The 23,835-nt window shown below is 34.5% G+C and overlaps 1 protein-coding gene across 1 annotated transcript; it reads right to left on the reverse strand.

Moving 5' to 3' along the window:
• Window positions 1–64: 64 nt before the first annotated feature.
• Window positions 65–4,130, reverse strand: LOC138340345 (uncharacterized). The gene is made up of 7 exons (XM_069292060.1): window positions 3,042–4,130; window positions 2,781–2,994; window positions 2,355–2,606; window positions 1,735–1,812; window positions 1,169–1,665; window positions 845–937; window positions 65–706 (listed from the first exon to the last, which is right to left on the reverse strand). Exons 1-7 carry the CDS (start codon window positions 4,128–4,130, stop codon window positions 65–67), a joined length of 2,865 nt encoding a protein of 954 aa, XP_069148161.1.
• Window positions 4,131–23,835: the final 19,705 nt, after the last annotated feature.

Below are 23,835 nucleotides of genomic sequence, written 5' to 3' on the forward strand. Positions count from 1 at the left end.
TGGTCAATGAAAAGGTTTGATATACATTTTCTTTTCCAATCCTCTGAAAAATTAAACAAATTGTTTAAGGAGGGTGTTTGATTCTCTTTACTTTCCTTCTTCTAAAGTTTTGAATGCCCATCTTCTCCAATATGTAGCTTCCTCTAATTGTTCCTTTTAATTGTCTTTTGGTGTAGAAATGTTGAGGAATTTCGATGTTGTGACTCCATTTGGCTAGCAAATCTGCTGTGTTGTTTGCTTCTCTGTATATGTGTTGGCATTGAAAGTGCTGTAATTTCTTGGTTATTTGTTGAATGTGTTGTACATGTTGCTGGCATCTCCAAGGAATTTGGATTGTGTTGCTAATCCATTTTGACAAAAATTCTGAATCAACCTCCAATACAATGTCTTTGTAACCATGTTGTTCACACCACTCAAGCCCATATACTGCTGCTTTTAGTTCTGCAATATTGTTAGTACCAAAACCTAAAGGTGAAGCAAATGCAAAAATTATACTACCTTGATGATCCCTTAGGATTCCACCACCTCCAATCTTACCAGTTTCTTGTAAACAACTACCATCTGTATTGAGTTTGTATCTGCCTAGTGTTGGTTTGATGCAGCTTACCATAATGATCTTATATTGTTGTTGACATTGATCTATATAATTGATCAAATTGCCCCAACTATACTGCCATGGTATGTTAGGATACTCCAATTTAATAATCTGCATTGTATCTTTGAAAATACCATTTTGAACTCTGTGTATGCTAGATTGCTTCCCTCCATATTTGACAGCACACCTATTTTTCCATAAATTTCAACAAATAATGTTAGGTAAAGTATGAATAAGTAATTTGTGTACCTCATTGTTTGTTTGCAGATTCCTCCAATATAATAGCTGGCTTCTCATATTTGTATTAACATGAACTGCTCCAACTGAAGATGCATGCTTTTTCTATATATAATTAGCAAAGTTGCCAGTAAGCAATATATGATTTATATCATCCTTGCCTTTGTTATAACAACAGTAACAATCAACTATATCCCTACCCAAACTCTGCAATGTCTCATTAGTAGGTAATTTTCCCTTTAAAGCTCTCCAAATAAAGAAAGATATTTTAAAGGGAATGTATTTATGCAAAATAATATTATTAATAGGATCATGACTTCTTTTCTTTCTAATAACCTCCCAAGCTGAAGAAATAGTGAATTTACCAGTTTCATCTGGTATCCATATGGCAGTGTCTTCTTTTCCTTCATTATATTTGAATACAGTCTGAAGAATATTAGGAATCAATAAAGGAGGAACATGCTGTCTAATCAAACTCTCATTCCATTTACCATCTATCCAAAAATCAGCTAATCTACTGTTATTTAAGCTAGAAATATGATCACAGTGACTGGCTAGAGAGTCATTTTCTAACCAATTATCCCACCAAAAGCTGCAAGTTCCAGAATGAATACTCCATTTAATAAGAGATTCAACCTTGTGCCTATTATTAGTTAAATATCTCCAAACAATAGAATCCCCAGAATCATATTTTTTTGCCACAGGATTGGCTCTTTGATAGTATTTAGCTTTTAAGAATTGACTCCACAAAGATTTTTTGGTTCTAAATTCCCACCACTGTTTGTATTGAAAAGCTGTACAAACATCTTCCAATTGCCTTACACCAATGCCTCCTTCATTAAAGGGATAAGCAAGATTTTCCCAAGAAGACTAATGATATTTCTTCCTCTCCTTATCAGTACCCCAAAAGAAATCAGCAATAACCTTCTTAATACATTTTAGAGTAGTCTTAGGAGGAGAAATAACTGCTAGAGTATGAACTGGAATAGATTGCAAAACATGTTTAACCAAAGTGGCTTTTCCCCCAAAGTTTAAAATCTTAGCTTGCCATCCTAAGACTCTTTTGATTACTTTTTCTACAACTCCTGAATAATAGATAATTCTTTGCCTTCCTATATATAATGGACACCCTAGATAGTTGATAGGACTCTCCTTCCTATCAAAACCTACTCTCTTTCAATATTATCAATAATAACATGATTAGTGTTGGAAGTCACCATAAAGAAACTCTTTTCTTTATTCACTTGCTGACCAGATACCCCTTCATACTCTTCAATAGTCTTCATTATCAGGTGAAGAGAATTATTCTCAGTGGAAGTAAAAATAATTATGTCATCTGCAAAGCTAAGATGATTTATTTGAGGTCCATTTCTTTCCATATGAAAACCTCTATACATTTGATTTTGGTAAAGAAGATTAAGTTGCCTTGAAAGAACTTCAGTCCCTAAAATAAATAGTGCTGGAGACAAGGGATCTCCTTGCTTTAGTCCTTTCTTAGACTTAAAAAATCCATGTCACTTACCATTGATAACCACAGAATACCAATTATTGCTCATAATCCTCCAAATTCTGTCTATAAACACTTCACTGAAGCCCATTTTCCTTAAAACTATACAAATATATGCCCAAGAAACTCTGTCATAAGCTTTAACCATATCAAGCTTGATAACCACATTACTTCCTTCTTTGGGTAATTTCATGCCATGGATAATTTCTTGAGCTAAAATTATATTCTCAGATATGCTCCTACCCTTGACAAAACCAGATTGATTATCTGATACCATAGAAGGTAAAACTGATGATAATCTATTACTCAGGATTTTTGAAATGATCTTATTAATGAAGTTACTAAGGCTTATAGGTCTATAATACTTTAATCTGTTAGGATGTTCCACTTTAGGTAATAAAACTAGGCAGGCATGAGACATATACCTAGGCATAATGTTACCAGTATAAAAAGACTTAATAACAGACATAAGATCATCTTTAATAATTTCAAAACACTCTTGATAAAATTTGCCTCTAAATCCATCAGGGCCAGGGGAAGAATTAGGATTCATACTCATAATAATCCTTTTCACTTCATCCTCTGTAGGAATCTTGTCTAACTCATCATTTTGTTGTTGAGTAGTCCTATGATTGATACATTGTAGGATTTCTTCCTGTATCTTATCATTATTAGCAGAAAAAATCCCTTTGTAGTAATCACAAGCTTCTTTGCAATATTCTCTTCCCCATGAATCCATGCACCACTGTCATCCATAAGCTTATTAATGAACATTCTCTTTCTTTTGCCTCTAATCACAGCATGGAAATATTTAGAGTTTGCATCACCCTCTTTTAACCAATGAAACTGAGTTTTTTGCTGCAAAATCTTATATTCCAATTTCAAATACTTGATATAATGAGCATTAACAACATTCAACTTTTCCCTATTTTCTATACTGTTATTCATAATCATATCCTGTTCAGCCTTTTTCACCTCATCCTCATACTGTTTTACTTTTTCAAAAATATCACCATATTCCTGTTTTGACCATTCTCTTAGAGTTTTTGTTAATCTCTTTAATTTTGCATGAAAAATCCACATAGGATTTCCAACCACTTTCCTTTTCCAGCACTTCTCAACTGATGCTAAAAATGTATCACTATCAGTCCAATAGTTGAGAAACTTAAAATATCTAATAATATTGGCATTAATATCTCTTACTTCCCTCAGTAAAGGACAGTGATCAGAGCCTACTGATGGAATGTGAGTTATACTAGAGTAAGGCATTTTTTCTAGCCACTGATCATTAATCATACCCCTGTCCAACCTTTTCCAAATCCTTGCACCATCCTTTCTATGATTGCACCATGTAAACTTCTGACCATTATACCCCATATCAACCAAACCACAAGTTTCAATAATGTTAATGAATTCTAGACTCTTAGTGATATTATACTCTCTACCACCCAATTTCTCATTTGAATAAGCTATAACATTGAAATCCCCAATAATACACCAAGGATACCTAGTGTCAGACCACTGCAACATACTATCCCACAAAGGTTTTCTCAACTGATCTTTACACTTAGCATATACATAGGTCATAATAAACTTCTCACTGCAATTTTCATGGCTCACTTCACAAGTAATATGTTGTTGATCACACTCCAAAATATCACAGGTTACTTCATTAGACCAAAATAACAAAATTTTGTTATTTGGATTACTATGACCCTGATTCATGAGAAGCTGCATTCTATAAGAATCTACTTGAGACTGGTTAGAAAAAGGTTCCAAAATAGCCACCATAGACAAATTATGTAATGTTCTGAGATTAATCAACCTTTCTAGAGCACCAAAGGTATTAATGCTTCTAGCATTCCAACAAAGCAACTTAATCATTAGTTTCCTCTACTTCTAGCTCTAGTATTAGGCTTACTAGTACTAGGACTTTTTCTAGATTTTGACAGTTTCCTTCCCCTAGGTGATAGACCTTGTTTACCAGTAACTTCAAGTATTTCATCAACATTAGAATTACTAAGTAAAGGGTCTTATTGAATTTGATCAGAAGTGGTGATTTCCTCCCCTGGTTCAATGCCATCCCCTAAAGATTGAGTATCAACATCATACTCATCTTCAGAGTCAGGCTCTCTATACTCATCTAAATTGTCTCTTTGGTGATCAATAGGGGCTTTACCAGTATTAGAAGGATTTTTATTTTTATAAGAAAAGTTAATTTGTTGATTAGGTAGCTCAATTTTATCAGGGGGTTCCTTATCAACATTACTACAAGAACCCTGTTCAACTATTTTATTTTTCCCTTTATCATTTCTATCATGATGAAACCTAGTATCCACCTGACCACATCCAACCTCACCTCCTTCAGCTACACCAACAGTATCAATATAAAGGGATGCAGGGGAGGGGAGCATTGAGTCAATACCTGAGTTTTTTCTTGTTTCTTGTTGATAAACAGCATTTTCAGTCCTAGAATATTGTACTTCCTGTCTTTTTTGTTTATTCCTGTGATCTCTATGTACCTGAATTCGTTCAGCATCTGTTTGACTCTGTTCTTGCCTTTGCTGAGTGTGTGTCTCCATCCCTTCTCCAGTAGTATTATATTCCTGCACTTCAAGATCAATATATGTATTCTTGGTAGGGATTGAAACCATACCTATTTGTGGTTGTTGTTGATGAACAACAGTCCTATCATTGCTAAATCTAACTTGTTGATTACCACTTCTTTTTTTTTGAGTTTGCCATTCTTCTTGGATCACTTGATGTTGATTATCAACCTGATGGTGTCTTTGTTGATTATACTCAGCATCACTTCTACCATTGTCCTTTTCTTTATTGATCTGCAATTCTGCATTAACAATTTGAGCAGTATCTTTCCTAGGCTTTTTTTTCCATCTCTTTTCTTTTTTTATTATCCTCATCTCTTTGTGTAACCATACAATTCATTTCTTTATGCCCTTGATGCTTGCAGTAATAACAGTAATCAGGAATACTATCATATTCAATCTTTTGCCACCTCCCATCTGTTATATCTTCCCCTATGTACCCCATCCAAATGTGAGGGGGTCTTTCTTTAGTTAAATCTACCTGCACTTTAACTCTAGCTTGGCTCCCTCTTGTTTTATTAATAGAGGCAGAATCAAGGTATAATACTCTACCTATAGGGGACAGTAAAGTGGTAATAAACTCTTTGTTGTAGCAATGCCAAGGTAGTTCAGGTAAGGAGATCCAAATGGGCACCAAGGGTGTTTCTTCCTCAGGTTTGAAAGTTGGTGTCCATGCTTGGATTCTCATAACTTGGCCAGCTATAGTCATTCTTTGCTTAGTCCATACCATATTATAATCTAATTCATTATCCAAATCTATGTACACATGCCTAGAATTCAAATGAGCAATTTTGACACCACCTGACAATTGAGTTTGAAGTATGAAATTCTTCCTAATCAGGTCAACTCTTGGCATGGTGTAAATGAATTTCCCAATCAAAGTAAATTTACAAGTAGATTCTAAGTCTTTAACCAATTCATCCTTGACATATAACACAGCAGGAAGCCCTTGTTTAGAGGTAATTTCAGGTTCTGTTAATTTTATACTCACACCCTTTTTAGCTTGATTATGTGTAAGTCTATCTGCATATGTTTGAACAATTGTATAGGGAGCAGGCTCAGGTATATGATCCTTCTTATTGAAGTTATTATTAGGATATTTATCATTCTTCTCATTCATCTTCCTAGGGACAGGTCGATCGAAATTGCTAGATACTTTAGGAAAATTATTATGATAGTCAAGTTCAGCATTAGATCTATCAATTTCTTTCATCACACCATCATTTTTAGAATTGAGAATAGGTAAAGAAGTGTTACCTTGACCATTATCAGATCTAATGGCCAATTCAGACGAGTGCATAGCAGGATGACTATTTTTGGCGAGATGAACAGCCTCCCTTGAATCTTGAACTATTGTAGGTCTTTGGAATTGTTGTGTTATCTCTTTTTCCTTGTTCAAATTAGACATACTTTGAGGATTTTGTACAGGTCGATGACCTTGTTGTTGTTGCACATCACATTTTTGCTGTTCTTGCTGCGCAATACCAGTTTCTCCTTCATGTCGATGGTCGACATTTTGACCATCAATTCCAGACCCAATTTGCTGAATATTAGAATCATGAACTTGAGATATATCCCCAATATCTGAATCTTGTCTACTACCCGCCAAATGACCTGGGGTTTGGATCGATTTCTCCGCTAATTGCGATGACTATTGTGATGCGATTTTTTCAATTTCCATCTGTTCCTCTATTCTGTGACTTGCGTCTCCATGACTGCTAATATTGTGCCCTTTACCTAAATTTTGACGAGATGCATCAATTTCTGCCTCTACATTTAAGGAGGTAGACAAAGACTCCTCCGCCAATTCTTGGGATTTTGATTGAACTATACGATTCCCAGTTCCTGAAGGTGGATCTGGGGGCCTAAATCGCTCGTCCGCTGGATTTCTAGCCATCTCAACACACAATTATCCAAGAAAGTAGCTGAATAGCTATCTTATGCGATGAACACCTTGAGAAATTCTAGAGAGAGAAATGCCAATCGAGAGAGTAGCTTAATATCTTGAATTATGACTTGTGACTAATAGTTCATTTATGATTAATACGACTATTTAGACCTTTCCTATAACATGGAATCTAGATTCCACCCCAACCGAAAAAGTGGTGTCCTACTTGCCGAAGGTTTCCTTGAACTTTTAGCTTAAGTGGATCCACAAGCTAATCAACCTATCGTAAGACACCAAATATGTCATAGGTTAACTAGAGCCAAAAATATTGGTATTGATTGTATAAGGTCCAAAATAGGTTAAATTATTGTATTGAGGCATTGACTAAGAGTTTAGGTGCATTTGAAGTCAAACGTCAAGGGACGACCAAGACGTTCGACGACTAAAGTCACCTTTGTGCCTCACATGTGGTTTTATGTGTTTATGTGTGATTTTTACACTTTTAAGGTCTTTAAATGAGTTATTATAGAATATATGGGAAGTGTATCATGTTTCATAAAGTTTGGAGGTCAAACGTCCAAGAACGTCCATGACGTTTGAAAGATGTGCCTTGAAATGACCTTGTATGTCTAAGCATGTTTCGTCAAGCTTTACGTGTTCGTTTTTGATGTTCATCTGATAGGTGCTAAAATCGTATATAGTCATGTTTGGGTTGGAAACATCGGGGAAAACCTCCCCATGAATCAACCAAGGGTCCTCTAGGATGGACCCAAGCATAGAGTCAAGACTGTCTAAGGCAACCCTAAACGACCAAGGCATCAACGGATCGTGGGACTATCGACGTAGCGTTGATGGGTTTAGTTTGTAGGGACTTCGTCATGGGTGAGAGGATACCACTGTTGAATCTCTGATCAAACTAACGGAAGGACATGAAGGTCCGTTTGTGCACAAATGCTCTGTCGGTTGCCAACAATTGGTGATTGCGTGCAGTTCAATGCCAAGTTAGGGGTGAACTTGTATTTTCACCCCACTTATCAATAGAAGTTTTGGAGGTCCTTATGGGGTATTTTGGTTATTTTAAACACGTATAATAGTGTTTAACACTTAGAAAATTTCATTCTTCCAAAGCAAAACCCTAAATCCCTTAGAATTCTCTCTAGGACTCTATTGAAGTCCAAACTCAAGGAAGGGATTAATGTGACGAATTGAGTGGATATTATTCATCAAAATGAAGAACAATATTCATCAAGGTATGGATTTTTATCCTTGAAACTCGTTTCATCAAGGAGCCCCAATTCTCAAGTTGTTTTCTAAACTTTTCAAGTTGAATTGTCCAACTTCATGATACTACCATGGGTTCTTGCATTAATGATTTGTAAATATTGAATAATAATAACAATTGATAATGTATTGATTATTTGAACCTAAATTACCTATGAACCCATGAATTGGATGACCCCTAGATTTTAACTAAGTTATGGATTACTTGATATTGATTGAATGTTTATGAATTCTAGTGTAGATTTCTATGGGCTTTCTAATGATGTAAGAATTGTGTTCAAATGATATAAAGGTTTTATTATATTGATAAATATATATTGAATTAACCTTTTTAAATTGATTTTCATATTTTCTACATTGAATTATTGTTCATGGCCATTAGTAAGGGCCTTATGATATTAAATTAGATGATTTAGCATCAAATTGAGGTGTTGAGGATGTTGTGGTGTGAAGCTACCCTACTTAAATTATTTTGATGTTATTTATACTTCAATTATGTTTTTCTTTGCATGGTCCACTTATGGTGGCTGTGTTATGAGTTTTACTTGCAATTGATAAGCGCTTGTCGGTGTTACTTACTCCAATATGATAAACATGACCTTGTTGGTACTACTCGAAGTAATGTGGCTATTTTTTCCTTTTATTATGTGAAGTATGATGATATCTATATATCTGTTAAGCAATGTGAAAATATATGTATTCTATTGATGTTATGTAGGTGATCATGTAACAGTATGACTTTGACCTAGTGTATATAGTCTTAGGGTTGAGTCTTGGTTGTTTCTACTTGACTATATAAGTCTATGTTGGTCCCAATGATGATTTTGTGATAGTGTATAGATGACATGAAGATAATATTGTTATATTTATGTGTTTATAGAATGACATGTATTATGAATTAAAGTTAAGTGTGTGGTGTTTTGTCTTGGTTGACTTTTGTCCCTTATTTGATGTATATATGATTACAGGTATGTGATGTCTTGAATTAGAATGTTAAATCTCTTAGTCTTGAATGTATTAATGACATGAGACCTCAATGAAGTTAAGAGAGGCTTTTATGTGAAAACCTTGAACCTAGTGGTAAGGTTATGAATATCAAAGTCATAAACCGTAATGGTATCCTTCAAAGTAAAGGGATGATGGGCTTAAAGTTAATTAGATGGAATGTCATCATATTAGTACTTATGAAAGTCATCATGAGCTTCTTTTCGCCATTGGAAGGTAGCCTTAAGAGGATCTCTTTGGTAGCGTAAATGTAATAGGGTTATGAACTACTTATGTACCCTTTTATTTGAACCTTTAATGTTAACTAAACTATGAGAACGAAGTCTGACACCGAGTGAGTATGGTAAGGGAAGTAGTTCTAGTTAAGTATGAGACTAGACTACAAAACATGCCATTCATAGTCCAAGTATTCATGTGTCTTAAGATGATGAGATTTAGACTTAGTATTTGCTATTTCTTTTTATGAAAGAATTTTTAAAGACTATGAAGTATGTTTTGTGAAAAGTTTTAATTCCTTACTACTTTTCACTATGTTTATGCGATGAATGAATGATATGTAAGGGCTTGTACAAGACCTCCGAGATATCAAGAACGTCTGTTGTTTTCCGAGATTACCCCTAACTTCTAGAGTGTGGTTTTCTGGATGTGACACCTATGTTGATACACAATTATGGAATGATGAGATTGCTATTATAAGACTGACCTCTACTACGTGAGATCTTTCCCCTCATATTCAATATCGACTTAGGGCTAAGCATAAGTTCCCACGGAACAGTAATTTATTAGTTGACTTTATTACTCATGAAAAGGTACTTTTGGACAACCAATTCAACCTAGTTTCATTAAGATAACTCATTGTATTTGATTTAATTAGATGAGAAAGACTTTATACTTGAGAATCATATCTATGTAAGAAAACCTTTCACATCATGCTAGTATATGTCCGAGTGATAATATCCTTTCAAATAATAAAATCATCAGTGGTACTTTACTCACAAAACACCCTTTAAACTTTTAGATTTTGATAAACAATTTACAAGTATATAATTTCCCTCTTGAGGTAAAAATCCACTATCAATAATCAACTCTCAGAAAATATGGTTTGGATACGAATTTCATCATAAATACATATAATACTTTCAATACATAATTAATTTCCTAAAAGTCTTTTTTGAGGATAAAAATCCCACATCATATGATTCCTTACTTCAAAACATGAGTATTAATCATGGAGGAATCATCATGTATAATAATTTCAGTAATAAGAGATTATAATTAAATCATTTATGTAACACCCAGAGCAACAAAAACCAAATAGTAGATTTTTAAAGTTGTAGGTTGTCAAGACCCTCAAAATGAGTTTAGCTTATTAGAGCCTAACATGTGATTAAAAAGGTTTAAAGTATGTTAAATAAGTGTTTTTGAAGTATGCACATTTGAGTTGAAGTTATTTGGAGGTTAAACGTCCGATGACGTTCGTAACTTAGCCTTGAGACATAGTAGTGTGTTCTAGTGTGCCTTGACATGTTTTACTAGTTATTTGATGCTCAAATTGTATAGGAAAGTTCATATACTTGTATATGATTGTATTAAATTTCAAAACATCCGGGCACGACTTCGTAAGGACCATCCAAGGGGTCCTTGAGGAGGACCCAAAGGCTGCCTATACACTGGCTTGACAATATCCATCTACGGCTTGCAAACGATGCCCAGTAGACTGATATATTCCCCATTGATTGGGACGTTGTTCAAAACATAAACTTATGATATCATACCCCATCAAAGGATCCTTAGTCACCATCAATGGAGCTACAGGACGTCCCATCACTCCATCGATACCCCGTTGGCCATGGTCGTCGATTTGTGCGTGGTAGTGCGTTGTCAGAGTGCTGTCCATTTAAGGGGTGAATGGATATTCACCCCACTTCATAATTAGAATATGGACTATTTGTTTTGGTGTTTTTAGGTACTATAAATAAGTAAGTAATCTTTTAACCCCAATTAGACTTCATTTTCAAAATTAGACTTCCCTCTCAACACAAATCCTCTCTAGAAACCTCCATTGGATATGAAGCTCAAGAACAACTTGGTCAATGGATTTCCATGGATTCTAAATCAGTATTTAGTGTTCCTTTAATTTAATGAGGTATGGTAATCCTTCATCTTTATATAACCATTCATCTATAGAGTCCTTTCAATGCTTTTTAAAACATTATTCTAACTCAAAAATTCCATCTTTCAATCTGGACATTTGTTCATTGTTAAAGTTATTTCAAAAGCATTGTAATCTTAAATATGTGATTAATGTAATCATTCAACATGATCTTGTCTCCTATGATGTAATGTGAGTGTGTGTAGTCTATAGTCCTTAATACTCTATACATTTGTATGACTTGAGACTTGAGGAATGTTTTACATATGTTGATATATTTAGAGTGTGTCTTCATCAAAGGTTATGTTATAACCATTATGTGATCATGTTGACCAATGTAAGCACACACTTGATGCATATCTATGAATAGGGTAGATTCATGATTATTAAAGAAATGATAGTTCTCCTAAGCATCATTTCCTGTTTTATGCATGGGAAGTATATGATTATTGAAATTATGAACATGTGTGATTCGAGGTGTTATGTGTAGGTAAATCTCACATTATATGCACACACACATGATATATAATTGTTTGAATATGTTAAAGGACATTCTCACATGAAGTAGAGTCTATGACGAAAGAACATTCATATTTGGAATGTTTTGAGCTAGATGATGTATGAAAGAGCAAGTTCCTAAAGACATCTTTGTGAACTAATGCACAAAAGTCTTAAGTATATCTAAAATGAGATTTAGAGCCTAAAACCGAGTGAACTTGACAAATGAGAGTGGGGGATTAACATTAGTAAGTCCGACTTCCCACAAGAGAACCTCCATGTTTTCCAAGTCAGGGTTCCCAATATAGATGTTGTCTCATGAGATGGAAACTTCCACGCATGTAAGTCAAGGTTTTAAGACGAAATCTCCATGTTCTAGAACTACGTGCCCCCATAGGTTATATGTTGTGGATACCACCTACATAGGTATGTATCATTAGTTATACATTAGGCAATTGCTAACCCTCTCTTTTCGGTTTGGGAGAGAACCGTGGATTCCATGTAGTTCACATGTTCCATGTCGATAATGGCTAATTCTCTCAAAGTAATAAATGTAATAAGGTAAGATTATGGACTCTATCACAGCTCCTTGAGAGGATTACTTAGTATAGGTAAGATTATGAACCCTACCATGCATTGAACAAGTGAACTTCAAGAAAGGATAAGATTAGTACATGTATGAAAGTAAGACGTATATGATGTTACGCATGAATTTTATGAATGGATTGTTAAGTGACTTTTCTATGTCAAGACATGAATTATATGTATGCATGTGAATTAAACTTATGGTTTTTAAATGGGTTTACTTAGTATGTGTGGGGGTATGGGACTCTTGAGGGTGGTTTACTTGTGGTATGAATTAACTGAGTTATGACTAAGGTTGTATTGAAGGAAAGAATCCTTATATAATTCTATGAAGTATGTGCCTAATGTTTAGATATAAATGAAATAGATATGACTTTTTAAGTAGGCTATGCCTAGTTTAGGGTGTCTTCTTATGTACACTTGGTAGAAGTAGTATTACGGGATACTACCCACACATGGCGATAGAATGACATAGGAGTTGTCTTAGATGATGGTCCTTATGCGAAACTTATGTCTATGAAGTGCTTATGACTTGTGAATATATAAGGTCATGTTTATGAAGCATATCTATGAAAGACTATTGTAAGATGACCTCAAGGTGATACACTGTATGAAGTATACTTGAGGGTTATTTAAGAAAAGAAGTAAGATAAAAGAGAAGTAAGGTATTGTATGTATGGAATATGCTTCAAAGTAAGGTAAATGGTTTTATGTGATATCATGAGTAGTACCCATGTATATATGATGTATGTGAACTATATTGAGCTTATATGTACCTATGCTCATGAAATATACTAAAAATACATGTTCAATGATTTCACATGAAATATCCCCTTTAAATACGTGTTTTTTCATGGTTGTCATACTTAGTGCATTCTTCTACGTATACCATTCTGCTTTATCTTTTTACCCAATGTGTAGGTGTTGATGGCTAGAGAATGTCTCCTAATTAAAAAGCTTTGATAGATCTCCTAAGTTCAAGTAAAGGAACCCTTATAAATCAAGGGTTGCCAATGTCAAGATGTTTCATTAAGATGATGTAATAAGTTATATTATATTTATGTTATTAAGGGTGGTTTCCCTATCCTATTCTATTCAGTTGTTTTATGTTGGCAAATGAGACATAGAGTATATATATATATATATATATATATATATATATATATATATATATATATATATATATATAGGAAGTGGTGATTCTAGAATATGATGTGCTATAAAAACTTTTAAATTATTAGCTATTTTTTATTAGGATTATACAATGAAAGATGTTTAAGACCTTATATAAGACCTCCGAGAGGTCAAGTATGTCGTGCTACTTCTAGGGGGTGCTCCCTGGTCGTGACAAACTTGGTATTAGAGTAGAAGGTTTTAGAAGTGGTTTCAGGGTCCAAAGTCTCGTTGCAACGTCTAGTAGAGTCTCGTTAATTAGTGGTGAGTCACTAAACATCTATGAGCGAGAGGCTATAGAACCATAGAGTTTTACTTTCTTTGCTACTCTTGTGTCGTGCTATAAGACATAGCTCTATATGCTTTCTCTCTTACCTTTCCTTGTTTGATTTTCTTTTAGATGTGATTGCTTGGAAAGGATGATGTCTCAAGACTAAGTGAGAAAAGGTGAGTTTTGATGCTTACTTTAGTTTTTTGGCTTTATGAGTATATGCGGAGGTGGTAAAATATTTGGTATTTTTACATGATGCCATTTAGGTCTATATGTGATTTCTGAGGATTGAGATAATTATGTTGAGAAGCTATGATATGGTTTTAGCTTTTCAAGAGATGTTATCGTTGAATGGAGTTCCCTTTTTAAAGATGGGTTGTATTATGATTAAGATTATTGATAGTGTAATGTGTGAAATAGGCTTGAAATTTTATGGAGAAAAGTGGTAGATAGTGGAAGAATGAGGTTGCCCTTATGATCGAGAATTGCCTTATAGTTTCGCTTGTGTGGATTGGATTCTTTTGGGTAGACCTGCTCCTAAGGAAGGAATATGTGTTGAACCATGTAAGGTGGTTATAAAGTATGCTAGCTAATGAGAGGACCCTAATGACTAGTTCATTAGTTCCCTTATTAAGCTACTCTAAGACTGGGGAAAAAGGGATAAAGGGTTTTATTCCATATGTTGGGATTATGTATTTTCCCTAGAATGACTTAAAGGGGTAGTGTGTACCCTTAACCTTTAAGGGAAGTATAAAAACATTTATGTTTAGTATTTTAAAGTGATTAGTTGTCTTTTAAGTTTTATCTTAAGTAATGGTCATTTTAAGAAGTGCGTAGTGTGTACCTAGGCATAGTTTGTTGGAAGATTCCATAAAAAAGTGATGAACCTTGTATCATCGAATCCGAAACTACTACCCTTGTTATAACTTGGTGGTAGAAGGTGATGAGATATGGAATTATAGTTGGTATTCTTGGAGTACTTAAGGCCTCAAGTGTTTATGTAGTATGACCTAAATTGACTGTCATCAGTTCCTTTAGGTGATCGACATAGAGGAGAAATGGTAGTTTAGGGATACCTCTTGATGGTTGAGTTAGTAAGCTCCTTGATATTATATTAGGAGTGTAAACCCTCAAGGATGTCAATCCTTCTTATGTGAGGAGTATGTACGTTTGGTATTGACTTGCCTTGACCTTTGTGGATATGGGAATGAGGTTATGAATATGTGATTAGGCTTACCCAATTGGGGGATAATGTGCCTAGAATATAAGGTTATGTATGTCCTTAATTGTCCAATGTTGAGTTCCCCTCAACTAGCCTATGTTAAGAATCCCTTTCTGTGTTAGTTATGGAGTGGAGTAAGTTAGATACTCCTTGGTGACCTCTTGAATTCCTCATCTAGTGGAGAGGGAGTAATTAACTAAGCGGAAAATGATTCTTTCTTGTGAAATGGAAAGAGGTGATTTTAAGAAAGGTTTGCTTAAGCTTGATCCCATTTTGTGATGTTGTGCTTGACTAGAAGGATTAGTGAGTCCAAGTTCCCTTGAATGATATAAGTTTCTCTTAATTGAGTTTCCCCTAAGAGGGGAATTATGTTTTGAGTATTAAAGTGGTATATATCCTTATCTTTTTCTTCTATTATTACTCAATCTTGAAACCAAATAGTTCCAAAGTATCTTGTTATGATGGGAGCTTTGCATATGAATATGAATGGCATGTTCTCTGTAGTTATTCATGTCTTAAATTACAAAATGATATGCATGTTATGAAAGGTCATTATTTCATGAAAAAGGATTTTTTAATCAAATTGCGTGGTTTTCATGTTATTGTGCCTCTTTATATGCTAAATATGCATTTAACTTCATGAGATTGCTACATGAACCTTGCTTGATGACACTTTTAAATGTGAGAATAATTTGGCTCAATAATGATGAATTATGTTTTCTTCAAATTAAAAATGATGAGTTCCTTGAAAAATGTGTGACTTTAATGAAGTAGGAAGTGTTGTTGTAGGCTCACTCTTGAGAAGTGATGATATGTTTAGGCAATGTCATCAAGGTGTGCCTAAGAATTTTAGTAACTTTCCTAAATGATGCATGTATATGAAAGCTAATGTCATGTTAAGATTTGAAATTGTATGAAATAACTTCCTATTGTTGTAATGTGTGTTGTATGAGCTTCCATTTAGACTTTGTAAGGAAGAGAGTTTGAGCATGCTTTAGTTTTTAGCAAAGAAATCCTACTTCAAATAAATTGACCTTTGTGCATTGTTATTATGTGAAATCTATGAAGCCATGTGTGTATATTGTGACTAGGAGAAAGTAGTTCCCCCTTGAAAAAAATTTAAACATGATAATATGAACTTGATGACATTATGTCTAAGCTATAAAATTTTAGTTAGCCTATATGTTTCGTAATTTTGTGCAATTAAGTGAATTGCTTAATTTGACATGAGTTGAATTATGGATTTGGCCTATATGTGCAAAGAGAAATATCTTGTATGTTCAATTTTATGATAAGATAATGAGCATGCCTAAAAGTTGTAGAAGTTGGGTACTCCAAATTGCAATGAGTATGAATAACCATGTAAACATTAAAGAAAAAGTAAGAGTAATCCATGTTTGATGTTGTTGCTTTAGTTGCATGTTAGTATAAAGTTGGTGCTACTTCTAAGTTTGGTGCATTGACTCTTACGTTTTAGCATGTTACATGTTGTGAGATGCTCTATGGTTCATTGAAATTTTTAAAAAGGTTCCAAGTGTCATTCGAGGATGAATGTTCCCAAGTTGGTGATATTATTAAGACCCTCAAACTGAGTTAAGGTGCTTAGAGCCTCACATGTGATTAAAAAGGTTGAAAGTAGTATGTAAAATAAGTACTTTAAAACATTTGTCCTTGATTTGAAGTGATTTGGAGGTCAAACATCAAAGAACGTCGGATGACACTCGTAAGTTAGCCTTGAGGCGTGTTAGTGTGTTCTAGTATGCCTTGAAATGTTTTACTAGTTGTTTGATGCTCAAATTAAAATGGAATGTATAATTTGGATATGATCATATTTACAATAGAAAAGTTCGGTCACGACTCCCCAAGGACCACCCAAGGGGTCCTTAAGGAGGAGCTAAAGCTGCCTATACACTAAATTTGTTGTGTCCATCTATGCCTAGAAAACCACGCTGAGTAGACTGATGTACAACCCGTCAAGTAGGGGCGTCACTCTACACTTAAGCGTGTCAGCTCAGCCCCCAAGAAGGGAGCCTCGGTCACCATCGACAGAGCTACAGTACTACCTGTTACTCCATTGATTCCCCGTTGTCCAGGGTAGTCGATTATGCATTCAACTGCACTGCCAGCATGCTGTCCATTTAAAAAAAGAATGGAAATTCACCTCACTCCCTAATAAGACTATGGACGGTTTTTAATTTTTTTAGGTACTTTAAGTAAGTATGTAAGCTTTAATCTAATTAGACTTCATTCTCAATATTAGACTTTCCCTCTCAAAATAAAACAGGTCTAGAAATCTCCATTGGAGATGAAGCTGAAGAACTACTTGTTTTATGGATTTCCATGGATTCTTCATCAGTATTTCTTATTCTTTTAATGTTATAATGTATTGTAATTCTTCATCCCTGGATAACCATTGTATCCCTAGATAACCATTCATCTATGTGGTCCTTTCAAAGGTTTTTTAAACATGATTCTATGTCAAAAATCCTATCTTTTAATCTGGCTATGGGTTCATTGTTAAAGTGATTTCAAAAGAATTCTAATGTTAAATATGTGATTAATATAGGGTTTTAACATGAATACCAATCCAATTCAATTAAGAACCCATAATCTCTTTATCCTCTCAAATTATGATATGTTATGGGTCTTGTGATCTAGATTAGATTATGATTTAATTGTTATTATACTATAGCAGATTGATTGATCCTAGTGTTATCTATATGAATTGATTATGAATTTTGAAGAAATTATCAAGATAATCATTAGATTTGAGATTTTGTATGTTGACCTATTTCTTTTTATTTAGCTCCGAATGTCTATTGAATTGGCCTTGGAGGGAATTGTGTTGTATGGTCTACTTATGGTGGCGGTAATTACATTCTTGTACATGCTTATGTGTTAATATCATGTACATGAAGGAATTATATGCAAGATTAATTGATATGATGATTTTCATGTTTAGGAAATAGAAGGATTTATCCTTGATTCTAATGCACATACACATGATGTATGATTGTATGAATATGTGAAAGGATATCTCACATGAATTAGAGTCTATGGTGAAAGGATATTCTCATCTTAGAATCCTTTGAGCTATATGATGCATGAAGGAGCAAGATCCTAAAGCCTTCGTTGTGAACTAATGCACTAAAGGCTTAAGTATATCAAAAATGGGAGTTAGAGCCCAGCACCAAGTGAAAATGACAATTGAGAGTGGGGGATTCACGTTACTAAGACTGACTTCCCACAAGAGAACCTTCACGTTTAGCAAGTTTGGGTTCCCAATATAGATGTTGTCTCATGTGATGGAAACCTCCACGCTAGTAGGTAAAGGTTTCTAGAAGCAATCTCCATGTATCATAAATATGTGCGCCTGTAGATTATAGCTTGTGAATACCACATAGATAGCTATGTATCATTTGTTACATCTTACGCAGGTGCTAACCCTTTCTTTTTCAGTGGGGGAGGAGATCACCGGATTCCTTGTAGCTCACATGGTCTATGTCAATTATGTCTAAGTCTTCCACAGTAAGAAATGAACTTAGGTAAGATTATGGACTGTAATGACAACTTATTGAGAGGATTACTTAGTACAGGTATGGACTCTAACCAAAACTTATTTAGAGGATTACTTAGTATAGGTAGGACTATGGCCCCTACCCATGCATTGCACAAATAAACTTCATGAAAGGATAAGATTAGTACATGTATGCAAGTAGCACTTATGTGATGTTATGTATGATATGTATGAATGCATTGTTAAGTGATTTTGTTATGATAAGACTATAATTATGTTTATGTATGTGAATTTACTTAGTATATGTTGGGGTATAGGTCTCCATATGTACGTTGCACAAGTAAGATTGTGAAGGGGTTGTGAGGGTGGTTTACGTGTGGTATGAACTAAGTGAGTTATGACTAAGGTTGTAGTTAAGTAAAGAGTTCTTATATGTGCTTTATGTCTAGTAATAAATGAAAGTTTTATGACTTGTTAAGTATGCTATGCCTAGTGTATAGTGACTTCTTAGGTATACTTGTGGAAGTAGTATTATGGGATACTACCTACACATGGCACTAGTGTGACTTAGGTTGTCTTAGATGATGGTCCTTATGTGAAGCTTATGTCCATGAGGTTCTTATGACTTGTTAATATATGTGGTTATGTTTATAAAGCTTATCTATGAAATACTATTATAAGATGACCTCAAGGTGATAGATTATACTAAGGACACTTGAAGGTTACTTAAGGAAAGAAATAGGATAAAAGAAAAGTAGGGTATTGTATTTATTGAATATGCTTCAAAGTAATATAAATGACTTTATGTGATATTATTAGTAGTATCCATGTCTATATGATGTATGTGAACTTTATTGAACTTATATGTGCCGATGTTCATCAAGTTTACAATAAAGACATGTCTCATGATGTCAAATTAAATGTTCCTTTTACATGCATATTTTTACATGCTTGTCATACTTAGTGCATTCTTGTACTAGTACTATTATTGTTCTTCTTTTTACATAATGTGTAGGTGTTGATGGCTAGAGGATGTCTCCTATGTGAAGAGCTTGGATAGATCTCCCATGTTCAAGGAAAGGAACCTTTATGATTCAAGGGTTGCCTTTGCCAATATGTTTCTTTAAGATTATGTAATAAGTTTAGATTAAATTATATGTTTTTTTGGTTCGCGTCCCTATTGTATTTATTAAGTTTTCTTAAGTTAGCAAACAAGACTTAGAGTGTACATTTATACTTATGGTATTTTATATATAGATGAAGTACTCATTCTAGCATATGATGTGCTATGAAAAATCATAATTTTTCCGCTATTTTTATTAATATTATGCAATGAAAAATGTGTAAGTCTTTTATAAGACCTCCGAGAGGTAAAGTACTTCGTGTTAATCTAGGGGTGCTCCCCGTTTGTGACATAGATGGCACTGACGGAGCTCAAACCATGACTCATGGATAGGAAAACAGATCATAGGTAAGGGTCCGTAGGCTACCCACATAGAATTTCCCAGCAAAACTAACGAACCATGGTCCACGGTCTGATGATCGTACCATGAACACCAAGTCTCTAATGCCAAACAACCCCTAATGTGGACTGACTGTCCACACCCATCGGCGAGGATCCGTTAATGGCTTCGTTATCTTTTAAGCCAAGGTAATTTTAGTATTTTCTCCTAAATATTGAGCATTTTAACTGTATCATTTTACATATAATTTACGCTTATTTATTCAATTTAAGCGTTATGATTAAGCTAGAACCTACCCAAATTCTTTTTTCTATTATAGATTTACTTATACTTTCCAAAAGTAACTATTTCCAGATTTTGCACTTCCTTCTAGGACTTCCTAGTTGCGAGATGTTTCAACAGATTCTTCATAAGGTAGTTGTGATAAGCTAAGGCACATGAGTTTATGAATTTGAAATACAGTACCATGTTAGTCCAACAGTATAGACTTAAGTTCACCCAACTCTCTAAGTATTCTTCACACATTGTTGCCGATCTAAGGGCACAAATGAGTAAGTTTTTGTTTAGGGTATCCTACTTGGTGAAGAAAAAGTGTAGGAATGATATGATGTTAGAGCATAAGAATATCTCTACACTTATGAACCATGCTCAGCAGGTTGAGGGAGATAATCTTTAGGGAAATGTTTAAGGACAACAAGACGGCTAGAACAGGGATGAATACTCTAAGAAGAAATTGTGCAGTAGAAATCACTCGTAGGTTCAACAAATGTCTACTTCCCTAGAACCTTCATCCACTATTTCTCGATTCCCCAGGCTTTGAGAAGATAAAAAAGGTAACAATTTAGTGTCTAAGACTCAAAAGAGAACTGAGTTTCCCAACATGTCCAAATTATTGTTTGAACCATTCGGGAGAGTGTCTTCCAGGAAGGGAATGATACTTTGGGTGTGGTTAGTCTTGCCATAGGTTAAAAGATTGTCGCTATGCTAGGAAAAGTCAAAGAGGTAACAACAATATGGCTTACTGTATGACCCCAGTAGGTCACATAACTCAGTAGTGTGTTTCCTCAGGTGTAGGTGGCGGTCAACTCTAGAACATCTTTTATGTTCTAGTGGCTCGCCAGTACCATGAAAGTTATCCTGATGTAGTCAAAAGTACATTATGAATCTCTCATTTACATTTTATACCTTGTTAGACCCAAAGGATACATTATCTTTTGTAACTCCCTATATTGAATTAAACGTTTGTGATAGTATTGAAACTTTATCAGAACCCTTCTAACTCTCTACTCTAGTTGGTGACACAGTTATTGCTAGACAGGTATAAAGAAATTGCCTTCTCAAAGTCTCTCCAAAATTCACCTGAGCAGATCTTGTAGAGTTAGTAATGGTAGATTTTGATATCATTCTAGTCGCGAATAAGTTATATTCGTGTTATTCCTCAATCTATTTTATATCTATAATTGTTCAATTCCAGTTTCCGAATGACCTAGTCTTAAAGTGTATGGATAGTATCTCAGGGTGTATGACTCTATTTATCTCTTACCTTAAGGCAAGAAAAATAATTTCCAAAGGGTATATCTATCATCTTGTTCGGGTTAAAGATTCAAACTCTTCGACCTCGACACTTTCGTCAGTCCCATTCGTATATGAATTTCCAAAAGTTATTTGAGAAGATATTCCTAGTGTTCTTCCCAAAAGGGTATTCGACTTCAGAATAGATCTCCTTTAGGTACCCAGCTCATTTTTATTCCTCTTAGAGAATGGCTCCAGCCGAGCTTAAAAAGATCAAAGAGTAGTAGAAAGACCTCCTAGATAATGGTTGCATCAGACTTAGTACCTCTCTACGATTTTCTCCATTTTTGTTCGTGAATAATATAAATGGTTCTCTCAAAATGTGCATTAACTATCGGTAGTTTAACAAAGTCACAAACATGATTAAGTATCCCTTCCCTAGGATTGATGATATCTTCGACTAAATAGAGGGTGCTAGTTGTTTTTATAAAATAAATCTCTAATCTGGCTATCCTTAGCTCAGATTTAGAGAGAGTGACATTTCAAATACACCTTTTAGAAGTCATTATGGTCATTATGAATTTGTAATTATGTCTTCTGGACTAACAAATGTTGCTGCAATTTTCATGAATTTAATGAATAGTGAGATCAAACAGTATTTGGAATTGTTCGTGAGCTTCTTTATTAATTATATCAATGAGACTTATTTGAGAGTTGTTTTGCAAACTCTGAAATATTACCCACTATTCGCTAAGTTCAGCAAATATGAATTCTTGTTATAGTCGGTGGCTTTCCTTGGTCATGTGGTATCCAATGAAGGGATCTGAGTGGATGCACAAAAAATTTAGGCACTACAATTTGGTACCAAACCTACCTCTCCAATTAACACAAGAAGCTTCTTGGGTTTGGCCAGTTATTGCAGGATTTTTGTAAAAGGATATTTATCCATAGCTTTCCCATTAACAATGTTGACTAAAATCAAGGTCAAATTTCAGTGGCTAGATGAGTGCCAGAAGAACTTCTCAAAATTAAATACAAGGTTTACTACAACTTCAGTCTTGACTTTACCAGATGGTTCAAATTGATATGTAATTTATTGTTATTTATCCAGGGGTTGCCTAGGTTGCGTGTTGATGCAGAGAGGTAAGTCATAACTTATGATTCTAGCTAACTTAATCTCCATAAGAAGAACTACTGACTCATGACCTCAAGCTTGGAAACCTAGTATTTTCCCTAATGATTGTGAGACACTACTAGTATGGTGTTTATATTGACGTCCTCAACCATACATAAAGTCTGTATGAATGAATGTTTAGCACATGATTAGCCAAGAGTGTTGACTTGATTTCCCTACGAGGTAAGCCTATGGTTGGTGGTCTTAAGGATCGCTTTGGTGTGCCTTGAAAAGTTTGTATAGGTGGCCCCTTCTTGTCATCCATCAGGAAGTGTTAGGATATTTTTGTTAGGGAAACATCAAAGGAAAAAGGGTTCACATGACTTTGACTATGCCATTCACTGTAATGTCCTAACTAGTTCACTATAAAGTCCTAATGTTACTGTAGTGTGTTTCTTTCTTCTAAAATCGTGAAAGTCCTTTTTGTTGTGTTAAATAATGATCCATATACTATTTAAAATTAAATCATGAATATTTTACTTATTTTTCATGAAAGGTTATTTTACTAAAATTTCCCTTTTTACATTATTTTCCATATGGCATACTTAGTACATTGTTTTGTACTAACCCCATACTCTTCTATACTTTATAAGTATAGGTTGGAAACAAGATTGAAGGCTAGAAGGAAAAGCTTGGGAATGTTTTTCTAAAGCCAAAGTATGTCCTCATATATTCGAAGGCATAGTCCTTTTCTTAGTTTCTTATATAAAGATTTATTATGTATTTCTTGTTTATGTAAAGGACTATGTCTCTAAGATATTATGTCGTGTCTATAAGTTGGCTTGTGACGATGATATAGTCTAAATATTTATGAAATACTAGTTTTTATTAAATGTCTTAAAAAGTTCGAATTCTTCGCCACTTTTTCCTGTCATATGTAATGAACGATAATTAAAGGGCTTGTACAATACCCCAAAGAGTCAAGTACACCTTGTCATGATACGAGGGTTCTCCCTAGCTTCTAGGGGGTGCATTTGGGTCGTGACACATTTTGTATCAGAGCATAAGGTTATGAAATAGTTTTGGGTCTAAAAGTCGCGACACATCCATGTACAAGAGGCTATAGGTTGATAGAAGTTTCACTTTCTTCTTTATTCTAGTGTAGTGCCTTAGAGTTGAGTAATATAAGGTATCTTTGCTCAACCTCTT

Source organism: Solanum lycopersicum, chromosome 12, assembly GCF_036512215.1.
Source record: "Solanum lycopersicum chromosome 12, SLM_r2.1".
NCBI lineage: Eukaryota > Viridiplantae > Streptophyta > Magnoliopsida > Solanales > Solanaceae > Solanum > Solanum lycopersicum.